Genomic DNA, 12739 nt, shown 5'->3' with positions numbered 1-12739 from the left:
TACTACTTTTTATTATTTCTTGAGCCGCATCAGCGAGAGAAACTGTCATTATTCGAAGAGTGAGGCTCAACTCTCCGCCTTATGCAATCGACAGTGCCGAGCAGCGGCGCTTATTGGCGGCAAGGTGCTCGAAGAGTGCACACAAGGGCCTTTTAACAGGCACCTTGTGCTCTTTAGACGCAATTTTAAAGCATTTCCAATTAAGTTTCGACATGTATATACTTTTTTTAGAACAGTAGAGGTACTAATCTGATCAAAACAGCAAAAATTAAAAAATTGGTAATTTTGAAGAAAACTCGCGTTTTTTGACCTGCATGTCCCCTTAAGCAGCTTTTGGTAGAGCAAGCTTCTCAAGGTAATGGCTCTTGAAGTGACACGTGATCAAGGCATATCTATGACCTTAAAGATGGCAGAACTGAGTAGGGAACAAAACTGCCAGCAGAAGAAATTTCCTTTCCATGAGAGTGCATTGTGCTTGCTTTTTTTTTTTTTTTTTGTAATCATCAGCATGGAAGCATGTCACATTTAAAATATTCAGAAGCACTGCGATTTGACTTTTTAGCAAGTAACACAGTTATATTTTTTCGCCAGAAGTTCAAATGCTTTGAACAGTAACATAGTGATACAAATAGAATAGCAAAGACTTTTTGAAAAATATTCTACAGTCGAAATATATGCAACCCCAAATTTTGACAATCTGATCTTTAAACCCGCAGGTCGCAGAATCGAATCCCAGCTGTAGTGGCTGCATTTTCGGTGGAGGCTAAAATGCTGTAAGCCCGTGTGCTCAGATTTGGATGCGTGTTAAAGATCCCCAGGTGGTCAAAATTGGGAGAGCCCTCCACTACGGCATTTCTCATAATCATATAGTAGTTTTGAGACGTTAAACACCACATATTATTCATCTGATGTTTAAAGAAATTCTGATGGCAAAATTTTCTGTTGACTTTTTTTATTTAGTTTGTAGCTCTATATCTGATAACCCCTAAATGAAACACTTTAACATATGTAATAATTACTAGTGTTATTAAATGCAACTAATTTTAGCATCAATTAGAAATGTATGCCTAAAACTATAAGAAACTATCGACCCTCCACAGGGGAGTGCTTAAGATCACAGGCGCTCAAGTTTCTGTTTATGCTGAAAGCGCAGCTTTCAAATCGAGGCCCCTTTCTGAAATGATGTGGGTGTTTCAGTGCGAGTTGAACCTGCTTAGCATTCACAAGACTTGACATGAAAAAAAAAAAAATGCCTTCCCAGCATAACCAGCCAGAACAACCTTGCCAGCCGCCTGGCAGTAGGCCACCCTATTAGTCTTTCGTGATGATGACTATTAGAGAATAACACTGTACTTTGCCATTATGTGCCGATTTACCTGTGCCATGTGCAGCAGACTGGAAATTCGCCGCTGTTTACAAATGCTGTGTAAGCATATTCTTTACCTCAAACTTAGAGAAGATCTCGACAGCATGAATTATGCAATATGTGAACTCCAACACTTCAGATGCACAAAGTGTTTACTGATTCATATAAAACACTATGGTAGTCAGTGACAGCAGGCCTAGGACGTTGTCTTTTTTTACCACACTGACAATCTACAGGTGCCTGAAACACAATGTTACCTCCTTACCAGAATAGAAAGTGTTGATCTTGGCCAGCTCCTTGTCACAGTACTGGAAGAATTCTTCATCAAATGATGCCAGGTACCTTGTAATGACACTCTGTTCCACCACTAAAATAACAAACAGAAACAAATTAAAAAAAACAGTAATAGCAGCAAGTCCCGTTGAAAACACGCAAGCAACACTTTTTCAAACTCGTAAAGCGCCTAAGCATGCAAACACACATCTAATCGCACTGCATGATCCCTTCTCACTTTAACAGTCAAAAATGCTTTTACAGTGTGTTACATACTTAGCACATAATGCAGTGTGATACATAATTATGATAGACATAGAAGTTTTGCCGTGTTCATTATGTGGTGCACTTCTTTTTATTTCTCTTATACAAGGCTTGTAGATTCTTCTATGCTTACAATTTCTACTATACTGACACTATGGCATTTTCAAGTTATGCCATGTGATGAAGGCTTTCTGAGAAACAATAACTAATAACCTCATTAACTACAATTACAAACTTAGAAAGTTCATAACCAGAACAGACTAACTTGCCCCTTGTAGCCCGTACGTAAAAAAAATTGCTAAGCTCCAATTTCAAACAACACTTAGGCTTGTAGTAAAGTTCATGAAGTCCAATGTCTCAAAAACGTGGCCGTTTGGTAGTTAGTTTCCAAAGGCTTCATTCACTCAACTATTCATCTCTACCTATTGCATACTAAATGAGAATAACACTCAACTTTAATGCCATTTGTTCACCTGCTTTTTTCTATTTCTTTCTTGTTTATCTGCTTCATCACTGTTATCCATAGCTTTCAGAAAATATAAAATTATAAATAAAAATTCAGAAGCTGTTTGCACATATGCCACTGCACATTCCCACAAAAAAAAAAAATGAGGGGCAGGAAGGGGTTCTTAAGCTTCAACTTCAAGAGTAGAATATGAAAGTGTAATCGGACACTGTGCACATCCCTTTCTGAATGGCTAGTCAGGCATTGCTTTTCGATGAACACCTCGGCCATGCCTCAAGAAAAAAAAAATTCTGTGCACATGGCACAGGCCCACTCAAAATGAACTAGACTGTCTACTGCAAGTGAGGCTGAAATTTCCCACTACGCCATAATTCTTCCTTTTACCAAGTCGCAAAGCACCCCCTATGTGTCTGCAACGCAACACACCTGTACATCCGCCCACTATGCTGATGATGTTGCTGCTGATGATGACGAATTATGCTTGACCATTTTACGAGCAGACCTGCCACTCATTGCAGAACTCGCATGTTTTGACACCTGGTGAAATTTTACGCTTCTGCTAGGTAGTTCATAAATGTTATACCGCTATTGCACTACTTGAAATTATTCTGTCTTTTTTTTCCCAGAAGCAATTTTGAACACAGTTTCAGCTAGAAATGGGAGACCCTACCATGCAGTATACCGCTCAACATGAGACTATGTATCCTGTATTGGTAGAGTATATTCACAAGTTTCATGCATGAGAACATGCTCTCAACACTGGCATTGCTGGTAGGCACAGGCAACAATGACAGAGCAAACTGATATTCCCAAGAGATAGCATAGCTTGCATTCATGAAGGCTACCACTTCTACCTGCAACAGAGCACTGTCTCTGTTATTATTCTAAGAAGGCACAGCTGCCTATACTCATACCTGCCAATCTGACAACATAGCAATTCGTAAAGCCCCCGAGCGGGAAATGGGGGTGGGGGGTTATCAACTTTTTTTTTTAATTTGTAGTAGTGATGGATTTGGCTTTAGAGACAAGCATTATCCATGGTTTGCCAACACAAGTCAAATCGACGCGTTGAATTATTTTCCCCCTTTTTCAGCACCAAAAGAAAAAAAAACATTGCAAAAAACAAGAATGGGTAGAGGGGGTCCAAATACAAGCGCAAACATTGGCGTTGCGGTCTCACAATGGCTTGGAGTGGCTGAACACAAGAGGGTACGGTTTCCCACTAAGGTTAGTCTCAAAGAGGGAGCCCAAGTGCTCGCAAAACTTCGTGTCATCAAACTAACTAGCAAAAAAATCGATTTCCATCAAAACAACTCGAGTATGTCTTCACGCGTGAATGGACAGGAGGGCGCAGCAAAGCGCGGGTCAAAGCTTTGTCTTTGCTTGCTACTAGATTCTTTGGACAGGAACACCAAAACTATAGCCTTTTTTACATCTTTACCACTGTTAATCGACCACTGCATCAGCCACGTGCCCTCAAAGCTCGTAGATCGATCGCTATCGCATCGCCGCGATCGCGGTTTTGTGTGCGGGGATTGCGGCAAACTGTAGTTTTGTTTTCAATCCACGTGCCTTCAAAACTAAGTCGTTTTATGCTATCTATGATCGCAACTGCCATCGTTTTCTCCACTAAATTTGCGGAAAGCAAGGTTGCTTTGACTGGTTAAGCGTTGGCCGAGCGCACACTTTTTGAGTTCTGTCAGTGACGCTGTCACCATACACGATTGTGTCGAAAGATCGCAGTTTTGTCCACAGCGATTGTGGCATCGACAACCACATGCACTGTAGAAGACATAGCGTGTGCTAGTCGCACACGTACATCCGAAGCATTAAGCATGCTGCTCTCCATCGGCCTTCATTCGATGGTTTCGGTGCTGAAGTTTAGATCACATTCCGCGATTAGGAAAAGTGTTCGGAACATTCGAATTTTGGCCCAATGGACACATGAATTCAGCTGGAGAATTTCACTCATTCGTATTTGCCCCGGTTTCGCATCACTGAGACTACTGTATGTCTAGATGAATGCCTCTCAAATTAGTTTAAAATAAAATGCGGTGGGCTCACAAAAATCCTGGAATAGACTGACTTGCATTTTTGTCAATGTGGGCAGATCTCGCACACAAATTTTGATTTCCGAGAGATTTTCATGGTAACCGTGCAAACGTAAGAAACGGTCAAAATATGGGAGTCTCCCAGACAATGCGGGAGACTTGTCAGGTATGTGATGATGATAACACCAATACACATTGTTTTTTCCTGGTGGCGGAATAATGCACAACGCCGTTTTTGTGGCCTCCACGACTAGCTATGGCAATACGCCATAGCCAGTCGCAGAGGAAACGCTAATTTACTAATATTATTTTTTATCGAAAATGATATATTTTTTATAAAATTTCAGGCAACATTCGTAAAATCATAAGTGCAGTCGAAATTCATACATTTTATGAAAAAGTCAGAAGAGTTGGCAGGTATGTTTACTGAATGCCCAGAAGTCCTACATTCCCTTCGGGCAAATTGACGTGGGGCACACCTTGAAGACTGATTTTTGCTGGCCCAGTATGCTTTCATTCAAGAATGGTTTCATAGTGTAGCTTAAAAAAATGAAATTCCATCGTCTCAATTTAAGATCTCTTGCTTACTCAGCATTTACATTCAATGCTGCCATCTTGATGCTGCATAGCAGTGTTTTCCGCAGCAGCAAGTGGAAGGCTAGTCACATTTTCCCCCACACTGACTTCCCAGAAGCTTTTTTCTACTAAAGAAAGTTTGTTGTTTGTTCTCCAATACGCTCTGTTGGTTTCCTATTTCGTGGCGTTGGGCCAATCATTTTTCTGTTCCATTACATGTTCCGTGTTGCTCACTATATACTAAAGCTTGTTATCCTCCAAGTATCAGGCCTTTATGTTAGAATGGTAAAATGAAATGATGCCATCTTTTCCCTTTTTGAAAAATCTGTCTTTTTACTATTTTTCATAGTCAAACTTCTTTTTTATTCACAAGTTCAAAAAGCCTGAATAAATGAGTAGCCCTATGGAAAAACTGTAATGAACTGGATATTTCTAGGAAATTCTGATGATGCCAAAACATAATTACTTAGCCTAGTAAATGCCATCATCACTAAGTAGCAGTGAAGATCAATCGAATCGAGTTTTCCCCAAGCGAATTGCAACATTATAAAGTGAACCCATTCAGGCAGCTTCTTTCTTGCAAATGTCTGACATTCACATGGCAACAACGATCACAAAGCTATTAGAGGGAAAGACATGAGTATTCATAGAGACATGAGGATAAAAACATGAGGTATTCAGACAACAATATTGACAATCAAAACACCAGTAACTGCTGAACGCTAGAGAAATTATGTACTTGAAGGGCAGAACAATGCTCACCTTCTGCAGATGGTGCTCGTTCCACGGCCCCATAGAGCATAGTCTTCATATCCTGAAAGAAGGAGGGGAGTGAGCGCAGGGGGGGGAACACTTAGGTGAGAGCTTTTTATTCACATCTAAAGAATGGGCAAAAAACATCGCAATGACTTTCAATGAACATGATGCTGTGGTGAAAAGGATGAGAAAACTTTTGAATCTATGAAAAGAACCTTCCTAAGTAAACTTCGCTGCTTGTCTACCAAAGCAGAATGTGGGCTGCCAACATTTGCTTCTAACCAAAACTACCATTTTTGTCTAGCCGTTTTCATGCTAACACTTGCTGCATAGTCCTTAGCTTTCTTTGGCGTCTGTGTTTTATCCCCCAAGTTTCAGCCTTATATAGATCGGCGTGGGAATGATGACGTACTCATCTACGAAGTTAATAAATAAATGTCGGACAGGACACATGCAATGTAATACAAGACAAATATGCAGAGAAACAACAATCAGAGTTAGATGCGCGCCCGTAACATATGAACAGATTTATGCGGCCCCGGCCCAGTCTTTCCAAAAGAATACCGCCCCAGGACGAGACAAAAAAACAAACTCCATACTTGGAAACATGAGTGACAAATCTCCCTCGAAATCATCCCTTGAAAGGAATCTTGTCATGCTTTTAGGTTTGCATATATTTTCCTTTCGCCTTAAAAGTTCAGTTGAAGGTCAGCACTTGTCCGTGTCGCCTATTTTGAGTCCCTGTGTAGAATGTCACGCTTTTCTTATTTCATCATAGAAAACCAACTAGCCCAAAGCTTCACTTAAGTAGGTTTTCATTTAAACATAGCTGGCAACCTTAGCACACAAAACAACATGTCCATGAGCACTGCGTTGGCCACTCTTATGAACAAAGGCTTCCTGGGTGCTGCTATAGTTCGCTGTGAGATGCATTTAAAGGAGCACTGATGCAAAAATTTTGCACACTGTTCTTTCATAGTGATAGATAGATAGCTTATGACCACTTATCACTGCTAGAAACATCATTGGCGCGAGCGCGCGATGGTTATTTATTTAGAGACATTTTTAGTGCTACTAGTGACAGTTTCCGTTTCAAAGAGCAATGAGTTAGGAAGGAGAAGTTCCAAGTAGCAAGGTAAATGCAGCTGGCCGTGTGACCACGCAAAAATGTAACATGGCAGCTCGTGCGACATGTTATGCATGCAAGAGCAGGCGCCACAATGACAGTGAGCACAATCGACACATGCAAAGCCGCAGGCATGAAGAAATAAATTGTAGGTAGCGCAAGCGGAAGGAGCGTGCCAAACAAACAGCCAACACACGCTCGTGACGTAGGTTTGTTTACACTTCTGCCACAAGGAGCTCCCCATTTCTTTAGGCAGGCACTTTCAAATCGCTTTTAAATATGTTCTAGGTTATATTTGCCCTTGATATTTCATGGATATGTATGTCTCTAGGGAAATCTACCTCACTCATCTTTCATCAAAATTTTGTGTTAGTGCTCCTTTAAGCTTTACTCCCATAAATGCACTGCAGAGGCAAGAACATCGACCTTTGTATTTCCGTTGAAAAGATCTGTCGAGAGATTGCTCACATGGATGCTAACAGCCAACACAAACTCATGACACAGGTAGTGGTTGGTTGTTTACACAAAAACCAAAGATGCGTTTCGCATGCAGTGGTGCAACCACTCACTTTAGTATTGATCTGAAATACGTTCTAGGATAAATTACCTATAATTTCGAGCATGATGCATGTGTGTCCACACCAACCTTTCCCACAAATTATCTTGCCTGCACAATTTTGTGTCAGTACTCCCTTTAATTGATTCACAAGGGGAAAAAAGGTGCAAGGTTAAAAGTGATACTGCAGTAGAGACCTTCAGATAACTCTGACCTCCATGGTTTGTTCATTTATACTGTCAACTTCAAATGAGCTTTCATAGGTGTGGAAACAAATACACAGTCCCAGTAAAATACAGAACATTTAGCTACAAGTCAAAGTTTGGCCACTTTCTTTCAGAGTATGAGAGCTCTGCAGACGAACACCATATGCATGATCCAGTTGTGGGGACTCTCGATTAGAAAAGAATAAGCACAGCATCAAAGGCACCAGCCACTGCATGTATTGAAGTGTGAGCATCTTATTTCATTAATCCTTCTCGGCCTGGTAAGGCCCAGGAGAGAAAACAAGAAACGAGGACACAGTTGCCCAACCAACGCATGCAAGCCCATGAAATAAGACAAGTCCAGATCTTCCCAAGCCCTTCAATGCTACACTGATAAAAGGACATGCAATGTGCTGCAAGATTTGAGAGCCCCTATTCTTTCCTCTGCGCAGATAGCAGACGACGTCTAGCAAGCCTTCAAGACAAGGAATATCCGATAAGCACCGTAAGCACATATGAGACAGTGAGAGATACACCCTTGCCTTTTCCTTTTACTCAAACAGCTACGACCCAATGCTCGGAAAGCTTTGTGTGACATTATGAGATCCTTTTGCACGTACATGGCGACTCCCAGGAATGAACAACAAGAAAATGGTAGGAATGCTCGTAATGAATACAAAAAGACCTTGGAATGTCCGCTTAATGCTCACAGCCACGGGTAATGTTGCCTGAAGCGGTGATTTCAGCACAGGTGAAAAACCCAGCAAGCAACAGCCGTAAAAGTCAACGAGAAATTCTAGTACTGCACAAATAAAATGGAAGAAACACACCACACCGAATTCGTTCTTTCTTCTTATGTTTTAATAGTACTATACTTTTGAAGAACTGTGAACCAACTAGCCCAAATCAAAATCTTACAAGAACTGAAAAACCCCTCAAAATTTTTCAAACAATTCATGAACTTTGACAAGTGAAAAGAAAAAGAACATTTGATTTCACTGTCTGAAATATAATAGCAGAAATATATGGTGAAATATAAAATTAAAGTGCATTTTGAACCCTACTTAACACAGCAAGTGCAGATTTAATGGCTCCTTATTAAAAAAAAAAGGGGGAATTTGGGGGGGGGGGGAATGGCCACAAATATAAACAGTAGTGCCACTGAAACAAGCAGTAAACAGAAAATGAATTCAAAACTTTTGATGTCACTGATGCCGCAGCTGTCTCCAGACAATTGTTCTATTGTTGCCTGGAAGAAGCACTTCTTCAATTCATCTAAAACTAGCAAAACCAAGATTCAATTCCATCCTTTGACCTGATATCTCCCTTATTGATTCATCTACATTTCAAAATGACAATAACACTACAAAAAAAAATGAAATATAAGAAAACTTAACAGAATGTTAAAACAGCCTAGGAATCCCCTTCTTTAGAGCATGTTCACTATGCTTGGTGTCAGTTTGTAGCCTGTAATTTTTTTTTCACAGCTTACTGCCCTTTCTCCTTTGATTATTCGAATATCATGCCCTGTGGTCAAGTCAGTGCTCATGTTGCTTTGTCATTAGATAGTATCTTCTAATGCTGTAAATGTGGATGTAAACCAATCTAGCTATTATTTTACACCTTACAGGTTCGTTTGTACAAGCTAGTTTCTGCGTATATTATAATGACTGGTTTGTTCTGTCCTGTTACTTGACAATAGCAGCCTTGACGAGAGTATTCGATGAGCTCGTATATTAGAACCAATGTTACCCAATTAAATATTTCTTTCCTTTGTAAGCTCCCCTTTGAAACACCATGAAGATACAATGTAATTTAATTACCTGCTACGTCTCAGCGAAACAGAAAACTGAGAAAAGTCACGAGCATCATATGGACCCCCAAGATCAGCACACACCTATCTGGTGACCTGTTTCTGTTGCCTGTCGACAATTACTCCTACCTGTATCGCCACCGCACTGTGTTAAGACCAATGATGAACTTCATACTGGAGGGATGCGCAACTGCACTTTTTTCTCATAAAGAGATGAAAAGTGCTGCAATCCCTTCCACATGCTAGGGGCAGCCATTGCAACTATGCTATTTTTAAACTCAATTTTCCTACTAGTCTCCTTCCTCCCACAAAATCCTGCCACTGTTTTTTTTCCTTTTTTTTACATGAAAACACAAGTGCATGCTCCCGCACACAACAAGTACACTGTATAATTCTCATTAATGACTGTCACAGGGATTGTGACAGGAATCTACATTATGAAATCGCCACGTGCTTGTGACCCCCTTGTGTTTATTTTTATCCAGTAATAAATCATTATATGTAAGTAATATTAGCAAGAACATTCCTGAGGTGATGTGTTGACAGTATTTGAAGCATCAAGCAGAAAGCCAGTGATAGCACCCATTCACACATAAACGTTTGATTTATGGTTAGTGGGGAGAGGAAGGTCACTTTGACTTTGTTCACTGCCATTCCTCAAATGAAAGTGCTTTTCAAGTGCCTTGTCGTCTTCATCTGTATATATGTGTCATCATTATCGCAGCTCTTCCGACGTGAAAGCACACAATCTGCCCCAGTTAATATAATTTATTTAAAATCCGGTTACACATACTAGAGTGCTTAGAATGAGCCCTCGATGTTCACATAGTAACACTTCCACTACAGAATCAGTAGATCCCTGCACAAGTCTGAAAACCACTGCAGAGTCAACCGTCAACTTTGATTGCAAAGAGGCACATGTAAAACAAAAAGGAACCTCAGCGGGATGCAAGCTGGTGCCTTCATTTGAAGGTTTTTTCAGCGACTCTGAGAGTGAGACAAAGAGGAAAGGTAAGGAGGTTAAAATAGATACAGTTAGTTGGCTGCTCTAGACTTGAGGAAGGGATGTCGCATTAAATATCAGTGCTCCATGATGTAATGAAGGTAGTACTAGTGCGACACTAACAAAGACTTAAACGAAGAGCATACAGGACAGGTGCGTACTGATAAAGTGAAGGGTAAATGAAACGAAAGTGCAAATAAAAAACATGCAGCCAACTGCACACTGCCAAATTTGAAATGAGCGAGCCCAACAGACCATAACGGCACAAGAAGTACAAGAAGAGAAATCTGGACTGGTCGGTGATAGCTCATTTTCGATAACTCACAGTGCAAGAAGGACGCAGACGAAGTATAGGACAACACGAGCGCTGACTCTCAACTAAGGATTTATTAAAGGATTACTAAAGATTATTAACGGCAATAGAAAAACACAAAAGGCGCACGAGCAAACAAAGATAATACCGCTAGGTTCCAATGGTGTGATAAAATGCTGCAGTTTTGACACGGGTTCCTTAAACAGACTTCTGTGAAAGAGAGATAGACTAGACACTTATGCACATATTACCAATTTTATGAATAAAAGATGCTTCTATAAGTTCACGCAGCAGCTTCTGATGCCTAGCAAGACAGTGGTAAGTCAGAGAAAGAACACACATTCACATGAACTCCAACGTAAACTCAAGTTATTTTAGAGCTCTCTGAAGCATACATTTCAGCAAAGGCCCATCTGGCTAATGATAGCCCTCCCGTAACTAGTAGGAATGTTGTACACTGCCATCAAAATACATTTCATAAACAAATTCTGAAGTTATAAAATTCTTTCTTTTTTTTTTTGGACAAGAAAACGTGTGTACAACCCTACCTGGAATGTGGAACAGAACTTGTCCATTGAAATGGTAATCTACATTCTTCAAACTATGCAAAATTTTGCATGTGTAGCGACACTTGCTCCTTCAGGTTGAAGAAGACAGGCAGATTAGGCGAGTTTGTGGAGTTGTACGATGAAAATATAAAAGAACGAAGGAAGGAAGCAACACATATGGGGTTCACACTCAGTGCTGCGAGCACCACTTCCTTTCTTTGCCCTGTGTCAAAGCGCTTATATATTTTGCCTTTGGTTGTTCAATACGTGTCAAAGCAAAGTAAGCCTTTATCCATTCGAGGAACTATTTCCAGAGATTGCCCGGGAGGCTACCATGTGCTTGTCCAGTGTTCTTGGGTTAATTTATTATTTATGGCAGAATAATTAATTACTTCACTAGAAAATCGAAGCTTGAAGAGGTGAAAAATTCTTGAATACGTGCTGTTGCTAGAGCCTAGGCTCTAGAGGCACCAAGGTTGAAGAACATTTCCCCTTTGTTAAGTGGATAGACAATGAAGTCATACCAACACGTCCAAATGTCTACACTGCTACCAGAGCTGAAACTAGTCCTCGTGATGCGTTTGTTACAGTGCTGTCCTTTACAGTGGTAAACATTCTTCCTACAGCCACTAAGCACCCACAACAAAAATTATATGTAATATAAACTCTATGGTGCCTGCTCACATTACAAAATCAACTAATGAGAAGACTTTAGATTGGTAAATATTAAAAGAAAAAGCATTACAGAATTTTTCTTTTACTCTTTTAACGACGTAAAAACAAGCCTCAAAGTCAGCTGAAACGAAGAAGTGCTCATTCACAAGACACCAGGAAAGAATATGAGGCTAGCACATCTTCAACAATGAAGGCGAAGGTAATTGAGCAGTCACTTTTGGCCAATAAATGACTTAATTTACCTTTCAGCAGAACTTTAAATAATCATATAGCATTTCTGCATTTAAAGAGGGAACTTAATTTTAAAGAGAAAGATTGGATACACTGAAAGTTCTTATGGATGAGCTTTACTATTCATATGGCAAAGAAGCAAACAAAGAAAAATACAATGTTTTTTTTTTCTAATTGTTCTTGCAAGCTCAAATAGTGTTTAGTTGTTACTGCTGAATGTAATGGTCAGTCAGTACATGTGATGAGAATTGGTGCAAACAAAAGGAAAATAATAGGTTACACTGGCCCAAAACCCAAAGATAAGTAAATGGCTAGATTATCAAAACCACTTTGGCACAGCCCTGCTACCTTAAAAGAGCACTGACACAAAATTTTTAACGCGAGATAACCTGTCAGATAAATTTGTGCACACACACACACACTGAACCTACCAAACATCAATGGCTTATATCACCCAGAACAAATTTAAAAAGCAATTTTAAAGTGTCAATCAAACGACTTTGTACAAAACAGAGC

The 12739-nt window shown here is 40.1% G+C and overlaps 1 protein-coding gene across 6 annotated transcripts in view; it reads right to left on the bottom strand.

Annotated features, from left to right (window-relative positions):
* The window catches only part of LOC119161011 (solute carrier family 53 member 1), a 264235-nt gene that overhangs the window by 247803 nt on the left and 3693 nt on the right, over positions 1-12739 (bottom strand). For 5 of the 6 annotated variants that reach the window (XM_037413324.2, XM_037413322.2, XM_037413323.2 and 2 more), the window contains exons 2-3: positions 5759-5810; positions 1632-1733 (exon numbers count right to left, since the gene is read on the bottom strand). In XM_037413324.2, the coding sequence (XP_037269221.2) occupies positions 1632-1733; positions 5759-5810 (154 nt within the window). Of the gene's footprint in view, positions 1-1631; positions 1734-5758; positions 5811-6351; positions 6445-12739 lie in introns of those variants that run through there. The other variant, XM_075880141.1, reaches the window with a different exon arrangement.

Source organism: Rhipicephalus microplus, chromosome X (genome assembly GCF_043290135.1).
Source record: "Rhipicephalus microplus isolate Deutch F79 chromosome X, USDA_Rmic, whole genome shotgun sequence".
Classification (NCBI taxonomy): Eukaryota; Metazoa; Arthropoda; class Arachnida; order Ixodida; family Ixodidae; genus Rhipicephalus; species Rhipicephalus microplus.
The sequence above is the reverse complement of the archived record's forward strand: the minus strand, read 5'-3'. Positions and strand labels throughout refer to the sequence as shown.